Source organism: Ammospiza nelsoni, chromosome 1, assembly GCF_027579445.1.
Source record: "Ammospiza nelsoni isolate bAmmNel1 chromosome 1, bAmmNel1.pri, whole genome shotgun sequence".
Classification (NCBI taxonomy): Eukaryota; Metazoa; Chordata; class Aves; order Passeriformes; family Passerellidae; genus Ammospiza; species Ammospiza nelsoni.
This window is the reverse complement of record NC_080633.1, coordinates 148,897,231-148,917,463: the sequence shown is the minus strand read 5'-3', so window position 1 is coordinate 148,917,463 and position 20,233 is coordinate 148,897,231. Positions and strand designations below refer to the sequence as shown.

Genomic DNA, 20,233 nt, shown 5'->3' with positions numbered 1-20,233 from the left:
AGCAAAGGCCATAAACTAAAGCACAGGAAATTCCACCTCACCATGAGGAAGAACTTCATTACATGGAAGGTGGCAGAGCACGGGAACAGAGATGTCATGGAGTCTCTCTGGAGACATGTAAAACCCACCTGGATAATTTCCTGTGCAACCTGCCTGGGCAGAGGAGTGGATTAGATTATCTCCAGAGGTCCCTTCCAACCCTAACTATTCTGTCATCCTGGGATTCTGTGAATATTTTCTAGTTGGAATCGCCAGTATTTCTCTCAGACTTTCCTACCATCAAATTATCTTAATTTAACAGCAGAAATTATTTTTTTTTTCCCCAAGTTATGTCACTTGAATATATAATTTTCAAACTATCATTCTTTGGGAAAGAGTTTAAAAGTTAGGAAGGGAGCTAGCTGTAAGCAGCTGCAACATAGTCTCTTCTGTTATCTTCTGTGAATTTGAATAAAGTTATAAAGCCTCCAGGAAATGGACTTCAGTTCAAACCTTGAAAATCACGTCCTGAATATTGTCAGCTCAAACTTGTCTCCATGGACTGCACTTGGAGTTGTTAGTTTCAAAATTATTGGGAATGTTGATGGATAAATTTAGACAAAGAAAAGTATGATTGTCACTAGGCAAAAATATCTAAGGAAATATTGGCACAATTTATTCCATGTGGGAGCCATAAAGGACTTGCATTCCAGGCTTAGCCGTTTCTCAGCCAAGGCAGATACAGCAGCTGAAAGCAGTGTGGTAAATGCTGAAGAAAAATTCCGCTCTCCAAGTGCAAACTGGTTGAATGAGAGACAAAGCAAAGGAAAAGTTGGTGGGAAATGGAGGCACAGTGTTGCCTCCTGACTTGCCTCATGTCTCTCAAGAGATCTCAAGATCTCTCTGGAGATTCCAGTGCTTTGAGATCCCTTCCAACCCAAACCATTCTATGAGTTCCTTCCCAAGTGTGCTGTTGATTTTCAGGATTAACTTGAACAGCTGACCATAACTTTGTGCAAGATCACTGTCTGTAGTGGCTGTAAGGCCTCTTTTTGCACCATTTTTTCACTTGGGGAGGTAAAGGCATTTACACTTTTGAGTGCAGGGGAACTTTTTCAAAAAGCATATGAGCTTTTTGGATCCAGAGGATTTGGCCTATTTCAATTTCAAAGTCTTAGATGGGTTTTGTTGTGAAAGGCAGGTGGGGTTATAGATGAAAGACATTTTATCTTATGGTGATTACTCCATTTAAGAGCTCACTGCAGAACTGTGATGTATATGCAAAGTTTACCAAATAAAACCCAGACGGGTCAGAAAGAAATAAGTGATCTTTTTCTTGAGTGACCCTTTACTCAGACTGAAGGCAATGAATGGTCTTACAAGAAAACAATCCAAAGAAAGAGAACAGTTAATGATACCTTTGGCACATCACAGGAAGGAAGAAAAGTAATGTAGTTTGTTGAAACCAGAGAGAAACCTAAATGGCTCCTGCCTGACCTGCCTTGGCAAAGAAGGATCAGTCTCTTGCTGATTTATATATTTATATATATTATTTATATATTTGTATCTGTGTGATACAGATGAAACCTGAAGATTTCAATTGAGTTGAGGTGCATAACAAAAAAGTAAAAAAACCCCAAAAACCTAAAACCCAACAACCCAACCAAAAAACCCACAAAAAGCAAAAAGAAAACAAACAAAAAACCACACCAAAACCAAAAATACCCCAAACAAGCAAAAACAAACCCCACCACCCCAAAAACCACAACCAAAAACCCCAAAAATAAAATTAAAAAAAAAAATCCTACAAAAAAATACAGCAGCAGATCTTGATGGAGTCTAATTGGGAAAGCAAATAAATAAGAAAAAAAAAATCTATTGTATTTTTGTGCTGAGCTGTATAGACAGCAATTAAATCACTAATCAGTCAAGAGTTGGCTGACCTAGGAAAGGAGCATTCTCATTTCTCAGCTGGATGGGAAGTTTAAAAATATCTGCTTAAAGGAGTATTCAAAGGATACAAAACAAACATAAGAACATTTTGGGTTTCAATTAAGTTTATGGCTTATGGAAGCAGTTCCTGTGGCAAAGAAGCAATATGCTTTACTTACTTAGAATCTACTTCATAATGATATTGGCTTTATTTTTAACAGAAATTGTTTCCCACCAAAAAGAAACAAAATTTTTTTTTGTGTGCATGTGGGTTAGTATTTAGGAGAATTTTTAATTTTCTCTGCCAGTCTCCATCATGCTCACTTCCTTTCTGGAGGCTGTTTTGTAATTTCTTTGCCTTGAGAAACCAGCACTGTAAATGAGAAATGTGTCCAGAGCAAGGATTGTATTGTAATTTATGGAAAGAACTTGGGTCAGGAGAGGAACATCTAATTTAGAGCACATTATGTTGCCCTGGGGACTTGTAGAGCTCTTCCACCTTTTTATGGGCAAGCAAGGACTGGATGTGTTCCTACTTTTTCTCCCATTATATATAAATATAAAATCTAGCGATCAGAATCAGAGGCCACATGGGCAGTAGGATCAGGTCTCTCATGAATGAGCAAGGGATCTGTACAGGTCCAGTGGAATGTGGAGGAAAAACTGAATGTAGAGGGATCCCTTTGCAGATGTGGGTGTGACAAACCCACCCTGAACATCTCACTCTACATTGAAGGCTGTAGAATGAAAGACCCTCAACAGCAGCAGCAGCTACAGCTGAGATATCAGGGTTCTTGTATCTCTATCCTGTATCAGGTTTCTTCTTATCTCTATTGACTCAAGATTAATAATGGAAAGGATGTGCAATACCTCATTATTGGTATTGTACACAGAGAGAAAAAATCTGTAGGACCTTGAAGCCTTTTTTGTAAGTCTGAAGCCTTTAGTGAATCCTCAGAATTTTTATATTAGAGTGGAATATTAGGAACTACATCTGCATTGGAAAAATTAGATTTTTAATAATATTTTATTAGATTTCATATTTTTTATAATTTTTTTACATTGAATATGTAAAACATTAAATGTTTTACATATTCAATTCAAAGTAATTTACCCTCTGCATAAAGTGCAAATGGCCACAGTGCTCAAGATAAAAGTTTGGTAAATGTACAATTTCCATCCATCACCTTCTTGAACACAGGAGACACTGAAATAACACATTAGGAAGCATTTAGTTCCCAATCTATACCATTGATGGAGGACTTCAAAGTGTTACAGATACATCAGGGAAATCTTTATTTTCCACTTTGACTTTAGGTCTGGGATTTTAACTCAGGATCTTTCTTTTTGAATCCATAGCTGCTGTGTTGATGAGAGGATGCCAAATATACTGTGAGACACTAAGGAAAAACTAGTGGATTAACGCAATATCTATGCTTGTCTGTAAAATACATATAGCCACACTTTTATATATGTATTTCAACTCTTACATTTCTAGACCCCTAAACATTTGGGGTTTCCCAGCTGCCAAAGCACTATGTGAACAGTGGTGAGAAAAGTGGAAGAGAATCTTCTTATTGGTAGCCAGAGGAAAAGACAAGTTGAAATGAAATTCTGGAAGTGATTTCTTCTTTCTTCTTTGTGCACCCCTCACTTACATGGGGGGTCTTGGTGGTTATAATGGGAAATAACTCTCTACCTGATGGGTGGAATGAATTAAAACCATATTTTTTTAATTTCTCTTTCATTTTTTTTTCTTTTATTAGTCTTAATTTCTTTTAGAATAGTTCTAAACTTCCTGGAAGGTCAGTACAACAGTCTGAAATTGCCAGAGTCTCGTGATGCTGAAAGAGCTATTTAGTATTTGGGGTTTTCAAAAGGCACTTCAAGTGTTCATTTGCCATATTTAGGACTGGATTATTTTTTATCCTTCAGTCTTTTTTTGTCTTTTCACATTACACAGCAAACCAGAATAATGTTGACACTGGAGACAGTTATAAAACATTTGCCTGAATGGTACAAAATGACATTTATACAAATGGACATTTATACAAATGCTCATTGGACATGAAAGTGAAGTCTCGTCTTTTTTGAGCTCATTAGGAGATATATTGTTCTCTAAATAGGTTGGAATCTCTCTTCCAGAATTTAATTTTAGCATTGGATCTATCTTTGCTCCAGTTCTTCAGTGCTAAGACCAAGAGGATTTTGTGACAAAGTTTCTTTCCTCTCTTTCACTCACTACAGCAGCACAGGGACAGTGAAGGAAAACTCAAATCACCAAGAGCTCTGCTCCAGAATGTGTTAGTGGGTATTTATCAGACACAGTCATTTTCTGTCCCAAAGTCACCCCACCTAATGTGCTTGGGAGCTGTACTTTAGCTCTTTCTACTTCCACAGCTTTTTATGAATTTCTCCCATGTGTTAACACAGACATGAGTGTGACATTTACTGCTGTGTACCTAAGTCCAGATAACCAGAGAAAGGCAACCCTCTTAGAACCTGGCTTGGATGAATTTTAATCAAGGAGAAATGAAAATCTCAGTTGAAATTTGCAACAGTTACCACTATTTGATTAGTATTGATGGAGACCTATAATTAGCTCTGATTTAAGAAGGCATATGGCTGCAGCAGATGGTAAAGGAAAAAAAGAAAGTTAGATAAACAGGGATATCTGCACAAGGTTTTCTGATCTTCTTTGCTTACATTTTGCAGCACAGTGCTTGCTTAGGTTCTGGAAAGATGGCCTACTCTCCATATGAGGAATACTTAGCTGTCTTAATTTTCTCTAAATATACCAAAATAGAGTGGCCTGCAAGTATCTAAGAATTGTGATAATAATAGAATATTTGAGGTAGCAAGGAAACTTAGATTTTATATTTTTTTTATTAGGGGTTCTAAGCAAGAGCCAGTTCTGCTTGTGAGGTTAGTGGGAATTGCAGATGGTAAAGGCCAAGGAACAGGACAGCAAATGTGTGGATGAGTGAGGGAGATGGATGCAAGAGAGAGATCTGGGTTGTATTTATGGCAGTACCAACCAGGGTGCTGTGTGTTCTAGAGATCACTCAGATTACAGGTAGGTGGATTTCAGCTAGTCCAGACTGAGGTTTTAAATGCTTGGGGGAGACTTCATTGCAGCCTTCCAGTGCTTAAAAAAAGAGAGAGAGGGAGAGAGAGAGAGAGAAATTTTTTACACAAATAGGGATAGGACAAGGCCAACAGTTTTAATCTAAAAAAGAAGAGATTTATATTAGATGTTAGGAAGAAATACTTTCTTTCCTGTGAGGTTGGCGAGGCCCTGGCACAGGGTGCCCAGAGAAGCTGTGGCTGCCCCATCCCTGGAGATGTTCAAGTCCAGGTTGGATGGGGTTGGAGCAGCCTGATCTAGTGGAAGCTGCCCCTACCCATGGCAGGGGATTGGAGCTAGAGGATCTTTAAAATCTCTTCCAACCCAAACCATTGTGTGATTCTGTGATTATTTTATTGATGGGTTCTTTGCTTCTTTCATGCCAAGGTCGGGATTAAATCATGAGATGGTGTTTCTTGTTCAGACTCAGATGTTTATTAGTTCTTATCTGTGAGACTCACAGTCTCACAAGCTGCGAGTTCTGCAGTATTTTGCTCTAACAAAGTACCAAATGGCCACACAGCTCTCTCTACAGGGCCTTTCAAGGATAAACTGTCCAATTAAGAAATGACACCTAAATTATTTTTACTTTTAACCCAATAACCAATCACCCATGCCCTGCAATGTGGACTTTTCTGCCCTATTACAAAATACCATCCAAACCCATGAAGAAGAAGGTAAAGAAGGAGGACCAGCCACTGCCCTAAAACCTCCATTTTCGCTCAATACATATTACTATGTTCTAAAACCTTTAACTCTCAATTTCCCACCATGTGATATTACAACTTTTATTCAAACTACACACAGTTTTATCATTCAATTTTGGAAGCTTTCTCCATGGCCTCAGGTCAAATGAGTTTTCTCTTGGGGGTCAGTGCCTGACAGCACAGAAAGTCTGAAATTCTCAGCATCCAGAGCTCCAACATTTAATGATGCTCTCTCTACCTGTTTATTGTCACCCTCCCTGTTCACCCCTGATTACCTGACTGTGCAAATGCATCCAAGAGCTCTGGGGTGAGGTCACAAAGCCGGGCTCAGACTGCCTTCTGCTGGGATTTACTGACAGCTGGCTTTCCACGGAGGCAGATCCAGAGAGATCCCATGAACTGCTGACACCACATGGCTGTGTGGGCAGCAGCATAAGGTTTGTGGGCAGGAAAGTTTCAAAACGTTCACAGCTCATTCTCAAGTGAGTGCCTTGCAGCGCCCTCCCCCTGTCTGTGCACGAGTGACCTGGGAGAATGAACCCATCTGCCTTTACAGATATCATCTGCCTCTCAGATTTTCCTGTGTGGAAACACAAGTATGATATGCTTCTTGTGGCCATGAATTAGGCTGAAATACAAATGTTTAAGTGTGCACTAATATTTATAATGAAACATTTACAGTAAAGCTCTTTTTATAGCTGCAGTATCTTGATTTCCTTACATTATTGAAGAGCATCTCTTTCATGAAAGCAAAACTTAGCAGAATCCTGCTTTTCCATTTATCTGAATAGCAGCATAATAATACTGCTTTTCCCAGATAGCAAGAGACATTCAAGAAGTTGCCAGCATTTGAGTAATTATCTAATTTCCAATGCTATAGTCATAAAGACTTTAGAGAGGCTAGATCTGAAGTTAGATCTGTTTTCCATATGGATTTTTCCTGACTGTTTAAGCACTCCATATTTATTTTAAAACTCTGACACAGTGCTCATGAAACTGCAGAGAGCTAATTCTAGAGAAAGCTGGCTCTAAACCTGAAGCTGTCCTTCTCAAAGGCCTGGAGTTGTAATTTTATATTTAAAATAATAATAAAAAAATACTTTCTTTGTTCTCTGCCTTGCATTGGGGATAGGAAGCAATTTAATGTTTTCAGCAGCAGCGTGCAAGGACTGAATTGTCACAAGTCCTCCTTTCTCACTTTGAAAAAGTATTAATTAATAACACTTTTATGGGCTGCAGAATAGAGGACAGAGTTCAGATAAATGCCGTCTCTGCTCTTCCTTTGTTAAATTCAGAAGTTAAACTATATAAACAAAAAATATACAGAAGAGTACAAGTGGTTTGTTTTCCCCTGAAATTCTCAGCATTCTGTAGCCAAGACCTACAGGCTAAATAGAAAAGTTGTGTAGGATATAAATCTCTGTGCAGGAGGTTTTAATGTGTTTCCTTTGGAGAAACAAATTTTTCATGTTTCATTTACATCTCACACTCCTGGTTGTGTGGAGAAATCTAACATTAATAAAAGTTATTCTTAGTATGATAGTAACTTTAAAACAAATCAAAGGACCAACTCCAAGGGTTTTTTCAGGTTTCTAGTGCCTGTTAGAAGAAGAGCTAGAAAGTAATGTGAAGTGAGGTAATGAAATTTTAGCTTTCCTTTTCTAACCTCTCCAAAACAAACTCACTCATGGCTTTCAAGGCGTCCCCTCCTATCAGAGGAGAATTCCCTCCTGCACTGGTTCTTTGATAAGGGCCATGCCACAAGGAATTTATGTTTTGAAGCCTTGAAAAAATAAATATGAACAGACCTCCATGACTTCTCAAAGATTAATACTTCTGGGCAAATCTGGGTTTGCATACTGGATTGCTTACCATCCTTTAAAAGGTTGTTGGTTGACATTGATTCCAGTTTTCTTTGGCAGGTAGAGACATCATGACGAAGCACAATCAAAAATGTAATTATGGAAAGATTCTAGCTGGTGAGATTGGAGCACTCCAGCCACTGACACAGCAAACACAACACAGAGGGCACAAGGACCAGCCAGTCCTATTCTCTGCAAACAGCAAGGGCTCATGTGGCCCTGGTGGCTCTGGGGAAATAATTTATCTCAAATCTCATCAAGCTACACCATGACTTTGCCATTTCAGAGTCTCTCCTTGGCTGAAATCAGAGGTTGAGATATGCATGTGTCATTGTTTGCTCCATGGGAGAGTTATTGACCTCCAACAATCGTGAAACTTCTCAAACTATTTTTACAGCAGTTAAAAAATGAGTATAGGAGTGACTAAATAAAAGAATTTTAAATGAAAGTGATATAATTTAGGCATGATGAAAGCAGAGAAAGAATGCTATAAATGCTCGGAGTTGAAAAATGTATAGTTTGGATTTCCTGGAGTGAACAGTTGGGATAATTGACCATTGGAGTTTGGGAGAAGGTGTGTGCATTAGGATCTTAGAAATTTCAAGAATATTACCACCACCTTCCATAACTTTTCCCTAGAAATGTTTCCCTCTCCTCACATGAATGGGAGTGGTGGTGTGAGTGTTCTCTTGGGGAAATTACACAAATGAGAATATTTGAAAAGCGGCAAAATTTGAGTCCCTATCACACTTTGCACCAGATGAGGGACACTGCCAGTCTGTCCAGCAACACTTCCTGTGTTTCTGAACTTCAGTTTCAGTGAACAGAAGTTCAGCATTCAGAAAACACTTCCAGTGCTTTCAATGAGAAATGCCAATTGCTCTGGCATATCACACTCCTTGAAAACACAAATAGCACAACAGTCAAGAGAAGATGATTTCATTATCTACTTTATCAAATTATACCTACAGCCAACAACAAAGCTGTGGTTAAGTGGGTTTGATAAGGGGGTTTGAATGGGGTTTGCCACATGTCTCTGTACAAGGCTAAGGTTTCTGGTGGTGTCCCTTCCCTTCCCTTCCCTTCCCTTCCCTTCCCTTCCCTTCCCTTCCCTTCCCTTCCCTTCCCTTCCCTTCCCTTCCCTTCCCTTCCCTTCCCTTCCCTTCCCTTCCCTTCCCTTCCCTTCCCTTCCCTTCCCTTCCCTTCCCTTCCCTTCCCTTCCCTTCCCTTCCCTTCCCTTCCCTTCCCTTCCCTTCCCTTCCCACCCCAACCCACCTCAGTGCCTTTTTCCTGGCAGTGATTAGAATTCTATGGTTTTTACTCTCACTAAATTAAGTTTTAAATACGTAAAAAAATTGTTTACAGGTCACCTATCCATCAATTTCTGTCTTATAAGATTATGTGGAGAAAATTTTTCAAGGGCCTCCAGGATATAACTAACCTCTCTCTGAATCTTTGAAGAGATGAGTAATTTCTGTATGATGTGCTGCAATAATATTTAGAAACCTCCATCTATAGAAACACCCAGATGGGAAAGTTGGGTAGACTGGAGTGTATCTGGGGACACTTGGAAGATGGGAGAGAGGGAAAGCAGGACATGCTACAGTGACTGGTCTGTGCCAGCACCCTCTGCATGAAATCATCCATAAGTGCAAAGAGCCTTTTCCCCCTTCCTTTTTAAAAATGCCATTGTCCAATAGCTGTGGAGGAATTTCTAGGAGTGATGGTGGGATGGCATGGAAGGAATAGTAAGAGAGGATGCATAAAAAGGCTTTTCTCATTCTCTGAATGCCTGTGGAGCACAGCTCTCCTCTTCATACTTGCCATGGCTCTCACAGCCCTGAAAGCTCTTTCACTTTCCAGATAAACTGAAGAACTGTTCAACCCAAAGATAATAAGCAGTAAATTGAATAGACACTTAGGAAGGAAATCAGGAGTCTTTCTAGCATAAGGAATACTGCACATGTCTCAAATCTCCTGACAGGGAAATTTACTGATCAAAAATTCATTACCACAGAATTAAACTTTCTTTTTTGAATTCACCACAGCTGAAGCCTTTGAAAGTGTGGAATAAATACAGGACAGTAAAATTTTAGCTCCAGATCTCCCCTGGGAGTGGGAGTTCCCAGCAGTTTCCAGACAGTGTGTCTGTCTCCTTTGGGTTTCCTGTGGCTGCTGGAATTTTTGAACAGCTGAGACTGTACTAGAAAGAGATGTGGGAAAACTCAATGGTTCAATCTTCTCTCCCACACCCTCCTGTGCTTTGTGCCAAAGGACAGAGGCCCTTGTGTGAGCACAGGGATGCATCTGCTGTCTCTCCTGAACAGGGGCTACACCTGCTGTGTCTCCTGCCAGCACTCTCTCTGAACAGTGGCAGCTGTGACAAATGCCAACCTCAGTGCCACTGCCTGCCAGCAGACACACCTGGGGTTTAGAGACACAGGGTTTCAGAAGGAATCCCAGGAACTAGGGGAAGCTTGGGAAAGGTTCCTGGATTATGATGTTTTAGTAGACCAATGAAGGATCTGTTTGGAGTAGTAACTGCTTCTAGTTAGTGCAAGAAGCTCCAGCAGAGTGAGGTAGCCTGGTCCCTGCCTGTACCTGAAGCACAGAACACACCAGCAGGTGCTGCAGCCTGAAGGAAAATATCTGTGAGATGTTGTCATTCCACTTTGGTTTGAGAGGATCCCTGCATTGCTGTCAGCACTGCCAAGTTCTCCTCTGAGGAAATCCCTGTTGCAACTTTAGGTTGTTCTCCAAGAGAGGGAGAAGCCACCGGTGGCCACTTAAGTAGGCAGGGATGGATGTGTTTAGGGAAGATCAGTGACTTACCTGCTGTAGTTCTCTGCCAGCTGTCTGCAAAGGAGGTCTCTCTGCTTAAAACTGAGAGATTTTTGGCCCTGTAACCTCATACTCTTATTTGAGGCAGCCCCAAACACTGTGGCATGACATTGACTTTGACGTTTCCAACAAAAGAAATGATTCCTGATGCCACCTTGCAAATCCAGCTCCTAAAGCAATTACACATGAGGAGTGGTCTGCTCAGGAGTGTGTTTGAAAAGAAAATGAGATTAAACTTTCTATCCAAGAAGAGTGCCAGTATATCAATATCCAAATCAAATAACATAAAGTTTCCTTTGTCTGCCAGCTAGGAGTAAGAATGCATTATACCTCTAATATGATTTTTGCAGTGTCTGTAATATCATGAGGTTTAAATTAAAATAAATATGACTGCATGCTTTTGAAGAGCTAATCAGGCTGAAACATTTTAGCCTTATTGGTGCAGCACATGAAAATAAAAATGTATTTATCTAGGCTGCCTGGATTCATGGATAACTAGTGTGCAGGTTGGGTGGTGGGAAGACAATAGCAGGATTAAATACTTGGGTGTGCTTGATGGAAATCAGTAATAGGAAAATTATTTGAATGTAACCTGGATGACAGAACTATGGTTCTGCTAATTATTTAGATCAAGTTTTATTGGTCTTATTGTCATTTAGTCAATTCTGCCTCAAATGATTTTTTATTTTTTGATATATTTCAGTGTCCATGCTATTCCAGTTCCAGCAGACTGGCACCACTAAACTAATTTTTATAATGACAAAGCCCCATTCACTGTCTACTTTTCTTCAGTACCTGTTTTATTTGGGTTTTTTAAAGTCCTTTCTGTTATTTTATTTTTATATAACCAAACTTGACCTCATAAAATATTTAATCCAGTCAGTCTTGACTCACTGACCTATGATAGCAAATTATATACAAATCTCAGCAGAATAAACCTGTCCTAATTTGAAACTCTTGACAAAACAGCAGACCCTGGACTTTTATCTTACCACAGCTTCTGGTGCCAGAACAATTCTGCAAAGGGGCAAATTCCAAGAAGTACCTTCTGAAAAAAATGGTACTTTCTAAAAAGGATTGCCTTCTGATTTTTTGATGATGATCACACATCTGTCTCTCTCTGAAGGACTAATCCTGGTACACCTCTTTAAGCACCCCTTCTCAGCAATTCCAAAATACCATTTGCTAAAGGACTTCATTTCAAAAGCTCAGAGTCCTCCAGGACTGAGTGCTGGAAGGGGACAAAACCAGGTCTGAGTAAATTTTGCAACCTGTTGTTGCTCTGGGGCTACAGAAGTAGAATTAGCAGGGGATTCTGATTACCAGCCAAGACAAACCTTGAAAGTTCCTAACTCTGGTGCCCAGTTGCTCATTTAAAAGCCACACTGTCATGGCAGGCTCCTCGGGAAGGCATTCACTGTAGTACAGTGAATGTTCCCTCCAATGTGAGTTTGTATAACTCAGCAAGCCACAGGGTTTTTTTCCTCTTACTGAAAAGGGAATTGCTCAAAAAGCAGTTGACTTGAAGCAAAAATTTTCCTCAGTATAAAGCATTCATGTTTTTTTAATTATATCCTAAATTCTATAGGCTCCATTGTAACCAAAACAAAATACACACACTGGAGGCACCTGAGTTAGAAAGGATAAATCCCACCTCACTTTATGTGATGTTTATTTGTGATCATTTGATACATCAGCACACAGGTGATGCTACTGGCTGAATTTGATGTGGAGGAGCTTAGAGCTTTGATTTATTCAATTATTTTTACTAAATTGGCATCTCTCACACATGCCAAAGACCTGAAGGATTACATGGGCATCTTGAAAAAAAGACTATATTTATATGTTTCTGTATTTTAAGATGCCTCTACACTTCCAGTTTCGATATGCAAGATCTGCTATTGGCTATTTTCCCCCCTCCCATGTAGTAACTTCTGGGAGCACCAGACATCTCTGGTAGAAAAAGAAAAATCCCTCTTCTGAAAGATGGCCATTGCAGATAAAAGATGAAGTTTCACAGGTGAACTCCCACAGTTGTCATGCTGGGTGCACCAAATTGAGCATTTGACGCTTTATTAGAAATAAATTTAATAGGATAAGTGCTGTCACAGGATCAACTATTCTCACTTTGAAATCCAGCCTGCCTACCGTTTAACATTTGTTTTCTTTAAATATCATGTCTGTGAACCTGCAACCCACAATAACAGCCTGCTCTACTACCATTAATTATTGAGAATGCAAGTGTTTAATTACAAGTACTACTTAGGTAACCCTGGAGTGAAGTCATAGGATGCAAATTAATCTCCCTGCTGAAATCACACTAGGAGTTTGTCTGTGTTTTGTGCAGGTGATTCCAGCCTTTGCTCGACCTGCGTTCACGAAAACAATGTTTACAGCAGAATATTTCAGATTTTGTACAGAAATGAAGAGATCATCCTTAATGAGACCATGAACTTCAGAGTGCACCTGCTTCTGGATGGTGAAAGGGTGAGTTATTTTGGGATGCACATCAAAACCAGCAGGGCTGGGATTTCTCTCACTTGACTTCAGGTGTGCATTGCACAGGTATCTCCATTTCAGAAGAAGTCCATGTGCTGCCAGAGGTCTCATGAATACAGCTGCTGGAGTGAAAGGCACAGTTTATCTGACCAATGCACCAGCAGCTGAACTGGGAGGAGACTGATGGTCCTGTACCCATAAATACCTGTGATTTATTTGTTTGTACATGCTGACACTGTAAAACTCTACATGAGGTCAGAGAGACCCTCTGCATTGTGCCTGTTTGTGAGGAGCAGGCTACACCTTGGATTTCCAGTGGAATAAGATGCTGACATACTCTGGTAAATCTGAATATCAGAAACTCAAGTGTCTCAACCATAATTTGTCATTTGTGCACTGGATCACTCACTTAGCACAGCTGTGCTCATCAGCCCCACCTGAGAAAAGTGGGAGACTGCTGCTTCTTTCCAGGACCAGCTACTATTATTATTACTCCATTATTATCACTCTCTTCTCCTCCTCTCTCTTGTGACTGAAATTTTCTACAGCTCCTCAGCCCTTTTCCATCCTTCAGAGGTCTCCTGGCCTTTTTCCTTGGTGCTCCTGACTGCAGGAGCCCTTGGGAGACCTGCTGGAGCTTTCCCTTCCTTGGAGTCCATGTACAACCCTTTTGCTTTCTGAGGTACCTCAGCAACAGCTGTCCACCCTGAGATCCTTCTCCCCTTTTTCCATCCACTCCTTCAGCCAACAGGAGCACTCACACAAGGTAAAAACACAATCTGGGACACCCAGCTTGTAGAGCACCTTTGGTTTAATCCTACTGGTGTGAAACCAAAGGCTTCCAGCAGCAATTCCTGTTCCCAGGAGCTACAAGGGTGGAGCAATCTTCGTTCATGGACAGCACTGTTTTGCTGAAATCTTAAACAGGAAGGGGAGAGAGTGTCACAGCAGAATGGCATTCAGGCATGTCCCATGTGCCATCACTGTGCTTTGCCAGCCCAAGGATTGGTACAAAATTTATGGCATCGGTACTTGCCCTCGGTGCTGGCAAGAGACAGGACACCCGCATCTTTGCCAAGTCAGCTTGTCATCAAAAGGAGGCACTATGAGTTACAGAGCCAGTGTAAATCATGTGCTATGTGTTGAACTCAGGGCCAGAGACACTCACCTGTCCTTTGCATAATTTCCTATTTGATCATAATGAGATTTAAAATGATATATATATATATATATGTGTGTGTGTGTGTGTGTATGTATTTATATGTGTGTGTGTGTGTGTGTGTGTGTGTGTGTGTTATACAGAGATCTAAATTAAAACAGCTTGAGAACCCAATTTAAGGTTAACATGCTTCCTTTTCTCTCCCACTTTCCTCTTGCTGTTTTGGTTTGGTTTGATTTCTTTTTTTAATGATGTCAATTTTAGTGTTGTCAGTTTATTCCTCCCTAGAATTGTTGGTTTGTGCTTATGTGAAAAATTACTAAAAGCAAGTCTATCAATATTTGCTAGGAAAATGTCCCAGCATGCTTTATCCAATATTAATTTTATCCTTCCTCTGTGGGGTACATCTGACTAAATATCACTCCCCTCAAATTACAGCAGTTTCCACTGTATTGAGCAGGGATGATTTCTGATGATTTTTGCATTATTATTCAGAAAAGTTGTGCACCTCATGAAATGGAAAATAAAAAATAACCCACAAGATGCCTCACAGCTAAATGTCATTGTGACTCTTGATGTGCTGCATGCAGCACCACATGGCTTTTCACAGGAGATTCCCTGGAAAGAGGTCAGCTGCCCAATTCTGTACTTACAGAGTGGATTTGCACAGATAAACTCATTTTTTCTGTGTGGCAAAGTAACTTTGGGTTTTCATCACTGTAGAATAAGAGGATAAACAGGTCTGTTGTTCCAGATGAGTTGCTAAAGGCACTCTAAAGAATCAAATAGAAAAAAAAAATCTCTAAAAATTTTTTGTGCATTGAGCAGATTAGCACAATTCACTTTGTTTAATGCTTTTAGGTTTCTTTTTTCTGCTTTGCTGTCTTGTCCTCCACAGCTTTCCAAATTTGATATAAATGTGGGAGAGACTGAAGTATGCCACTACTACATCCACAACTATTCAGAGACAGTTTTGTATCTTTGTCACATAATCTCCTGTGTTGGATGAAATCCTTGCAATGTGGTGTTGGCAAGTCAGCTAGAGATTTTTCAAGTGTTTTAAATATCATCTGTGTTCATAACTCTTAATTTATTTAGCACACAACAGATGTGATTCCTTTTTTTGTGCCTCTTGTGTGCTATGGTGATTTTTCTTGGTTCGGGTGAAGGTTCTGTTCACTGTTTTTGTCTGTGGATGGAAGTTATGATAAATAGACAAAAGAGTTAGTCTGGGTAATGCAAGAATTGAGTTCATATACTCCATGCAGTTTGTGCTGTCAGAGCTGGAATTATCCAATATTATATTTGGGGAGCATTGTTCTTCCTGGTGCTCAGGTAGTTTTGCTGATGAGATGTTTTGCTGACAGAAACTCAGACAAAAAAACCCCCAGACAAACAAAATGACCAAACAACAAAACCAACATGTATGTCCAAATTAGATTATTTGCCTTTTGTTTTTAATTCTTCCCCTCCTCCTCTAGCATAACCCTAGATACACTTAAATATGTAAATACTTTTTTTTTTCTTTTTTGCCTGGTATTAAACAGAAGGAAGCCCTATTATTTGCCTAGAAGTGGCACTGAACATGAATTCCACCATATAAATGGTTCTTTAAACTCTTTAGTTTATTTGATGTCTTTTTCTATATTGTCCCAGTATACAGCCTTTTTTGAATTCAAAGGAAACAATATTGCAGGGCTGGAGCAGAATTTATTGCTACAAAGAACTCAAATTTATTTTCATAGGCTTTTGCTTTTTTTTTTTATTATGGAAGAAGCTTTGCCTCTCATCCTGCAGTAGAATAGATAACTGGTCTGGTTTCTTTCTTGCTGGCCCTGTTGAGGGAAAATTTAGAAGCAGGGCGAGAAAAGAGTGAGGCAAGCTGGAATAATACAGTAAATTAGATTTTGTATTTTCCAGAGAAATTTAAGTGATCTGGGACATGCAGATCATTCACTTTGACACTCTGGCTAAATGGTTAAATATTAGGGAGGGAAAAAGGAAACCATTACCTCTGTAGTGGGAACTTTGATCCATTTTATGTGGGGTGGTCGTGGTTTGAAAAGACAGGTGTATGGAAAATGTAAACACCCTCACTCTGAATTATCATGATTTTGGAATTAAAAGGCACTCACGCAAAGATATGGGAATAGGAAAAACAGTTCTTTACTAGGAAAACTTAAAAAAAATACAAATGTAATAGTACAAACAAAAAAATCTGTTGACAGTCAGAATATGACTTGACACCCTGTATGTCAGGGTGGTGGCAGCAGTCCCATTAGATGGTGGCTCAGCCCTCCTGCAGTGCCAGCTGTGGTTCTGTTGGAGCAGTGATCCTGGAGAAGGCTGGAGTTTTCCTCTGAAGGTCCAGAAGTGCTGTAGATGAGTCTGATCTTCCTCCAATGGACTCCAATGGAGAAGAAAACTGCTTGTCTGGGAATCCGGTAGAGAAGGCTGCGGTGGTGTTCCAAACCCCAGATTATATCCAGGCAGGAATGCTTGGCTTCTCCCCCTGGGCAGAGCATCTTCCAAAGGGATGATGGAATTTTATCAGCCATGCTGTGGCACTCACTGGCCCATTAACAGAAGAGATGTCCTGGAGGGAGGATTGGTTGTGGAAGGGATAAAGAAAAACTGCCCAATTAACAGAAGATAACTGCCCCACTTCTAACACATAGGAATAGAATACCCCTGTTTCCAACCTGAGAGAGGGGTTTTGCCCTATTCTGATCAGTCTGATTTCAATACAGTTTTGGGATTAAAAATATCTAATTTATGCAGTTTACTGCATGACCCCATGCAGTGAAGAGCGTCTCATGGTCTCTCAGGCATCTGCTCACTGCCTCAAGGTGTTTGGGGCAAGTGTCACCAGATACTGAACTTGTTTGGAGCACACACTCAGATCTCAGGGGCTGTTGCAGGTGCTCAGCAGGGCTGGGCACAGACCCAAAATTTCATCCCCTTTATTTGGAGGAGGAGGAGGAGGAGGTTTACTTTGTCTGAAGCACTGTACTGAATTCCTAGTTGGAATTCATAGTTTAGCTTCAGTAATGATTACTTGTTTTGCCACTGCAACTGTGATTTTTAGTGATAGCAACTCATTAAAAGGGAAAAAGGTTGTGATTTTTTGTGGGTTTTTTGTGGTTTGTTTCTGTTTTTGTTTTTTTTTTTTAATGAAAGGCATACTTCCAGGTATTTTGAGGCAATCACAAAAGAGAAAGCACATTTTCAGTATATAGAAGTGGGAATTTTCCCTTCACATCTCTATGCCTGTGGCCATGCTAGAAGAAATACCATATTACTTCAGAAGGAATTAAATTTAACATCTTTCAGAATTTCTTCAAAGCACAACCAATCCTTGAATCTCAATTTTTTTACCAAACAGGAAAAGATTGTACATTGTCAATGCAGTTTCACCTTTGGGAAACCTGCCTGACCATGGTTTATGTTATTTATTTTATGAATCCTATCTGTCAGAGCAGGGTAGATGCCTCTGATGTTGCCTTCAGTGCATTTTTACTGTAGTCTCTGCTCTGTTGTTAAGAAGATGATGATAACTTCTGGAAAGCAGAGTTCATCTTGCCTGTTTTGAGCCATCTAAAATGCAAAGGTATCTAGACCAAGATATTTCTCTAAGCTCTACCTATTGTCATTGGGAAAGAGACAGGCACTAATAGAAAGTAATTGTCATTCTCCAGTGGGTACCTCAGGATGGAGCAGGTCACTCTCTGCCTCTACTTGCTGCTTTCCACTGACATAAGATAGAACACATATATCTCACCTTTTTGTGGCAAAAAAGTGTTGTATTTATAGTATCACACCCCAGTGAATAACTTCAATTTTCTACATTTATTTCTGTGCACCTCCTGCTGTGTTCTGTCAGCTATAAAGGATGTTTACATTCACAGAAAACAACTATTTTGGTTATAAAATGTGTAAATTTTTTTGTTCATATGTCTATTTAAGTTGTTAAAAATTAATTTTTTCATTCTACTAAACATATTTTTCTTGGGGAAGAATTGACATTTCAAAGGAGTGATTAAAAAAGTGCTGGACAGCTTAATCCTCTTCTATTCTAATTTATTTATTTCCATTGATTGCAGTTGTTTTAACTGTGCCAAGCTGAGATGTGCTATCCAATTTATTTCCTTCCCAGTGAAGGTAATGAACTACTAGCTCTAGCACTGTCTCCAAAAATCCAATAAAAATATTTTATTGACAATAAAAGATGGGTAATTTTACTGGTGGGACCTGTTATATGAGTTAGAATGGAGCTACCAGTGAACCACACGATTTCTTCAGTAGTTTTGGTGAGCAGAATCCTTCCACATGCAGACACCCTCAGCTATGTACAAGTTAAACCTCTGTTTTAGTTTATAAAACAACCAAGGCCTTTGAGTTTTGGAAAGAAAGTGGTCTACATGAGAATAAATGGCAAAATACCTCCATTAATCTGCTAGGGGCCTGAAAGAGTGACTGTGGCCCAGGAAAGCCTTCATTTGCTGAGACATAAACTGAAAGATCAATGATGAGTGATCAGAAATTTCCAGAATTATTTGAGCCACTTCTGAATGTTTTAAGCTGTAAAATTTGAAATTTTTATTAGTTACAGGTAGGTGATCACACAGATTTGTGGCTGTTTCTCGTCCAGGAAAACCTGGTCCTTGCCTTTTTTGCAGCTGATAAGATGAACCAAATAAAGGCTCACTCAGTGAGGGAAAGCAGCCTCAGAAATGCTTTTCTTGATCTTGGTGTGCAAGAGCAAGGATCCAATAAATGCAGAGCTTGATGCTCTCTGGTTCCTCTTGTCTGGAGTGATTTTTTTGACATGCCACGGCACCTGGTGGCAGAAAACGCCTCTGACTGCTCTGGTTCCCTCTGACTCCTTCAGCAATTACCTCGACTCACTGTCACATTTGCTTCTCTCTGTCTCTGTGCTGTCATGCTGCTGTTGCCATGTGGTTTTGCCTTTGCTCTTATCAGACAAACCCACCCACCTTTGCCTTGTGTGTTGTAGGTGCCAGCTTACAAAGGTAACCTTGTCTCTCTCTTTTTGCAGGTGGAAGATGCATTGAATGAGGCAGATTTTCAGCTCAAGCTGGACCTGCACTTTACTGATAGTGATCAACAGTAAGTGCTGGTTTAAAGCTCAGTTGGTAATGTGGGGGTCTGTTCAACCAGAAAATTACTTTGATGAAATGAGTCCTTTTTAAAAAAGGAGAGCTTTGATAAGGCTCCCATTTGCCTTAGTGTTGAAGCTTTCCTGTTTCTCCCCTCTGTATTTGAAGTGTGGATCTCATATTCCTGTTAAATGGAGAACAGTTTTTTCTCCTTGAAGTGTAAGTTTCTCAAAGGTTTTAAGTGTTGGTCTATCTGTGTTGCTGCTAAGGGGAATATCATCATCAACCTCCATATGGTCAGGGTCTGTGACTCAGGAATGCATTTATCTCAGGAGGCAATGAATTATTTTCTGGCTTAAGACAGGAGTTATGAACATGCTAAGCACTTTTCTTCTATTTAGTAAATAGCCTCTACATTTTAGGAGGAAGTAGTTTTCCTATTGAATTTTATTTCCTCTAACTGAATTTGATTCTGTAATCTTAGGTGAAGTAGGAGTAGCATGCCTTCCTGAGACATAGCAGGAAGTATGATCCCAGATGTTTTTGAGCCTCCCTGAATCTGGGAAAAGGTTCCATTGACTTGAGTAGCATTTATGGGGAGTGGGAGGGGATGCAGAGAAATCATCTGAGCTGTGTTTCATGCTGAGACTGTCCCTGTGAGATTTTGTTCAAACCCACAGAGTACACAAACAAATTTCAAGCACATATTTCTGTTACCTTCAAGATGCAAAAAGAGAAAATTTGTTCTCTCAGGCAGGGGGGACTTAACTATCAGTGCTTATGGGTCTTAAAGAGATAATAAAGCAAACATTAAGTTACAGCCAAAAATAAAAAGAACTGAAACATTTAGGTTATGGAATTGTGTTCTAGACCCTACACCTAATTTCTGTTATCACCTGAAAGATTAGTTTGATTTACTAGAAACAAAAGTCGTGATTCTTTAGAAAATTATATACTGCAAATATCATTGAAACGTTTCTTGGAACTAACCATGCACCACTCAACCA

General features: G+C 39.8%; 1 protein-coding gene across 1 annotated transcript in view; it reads left to right on the top strand.

Annotated features, from left to right (window-relative positions):
- The window catches only part of FAM135B (family with sequence similarity 135 member B), a 131,239-nt gene that overhangs the window by 44,849 nt on the left and 66,157 nt on the right, over positions 1–20,233 (top strand). Inside the window, exons 3-4 of the mRNA XM_059478135.1 lie at positions 12,796–12,935; positions 19,166–19,236. Of these exons, the coding sequence (XP_059334118.1) occupies positions 12,796–12,935; positions 19,166–19,236 (211 nt within the window). The remainder of the gene's footprint in view (positions 1–12,795; positions 12,936–19,165; positions 19,237–20,233) is intronic.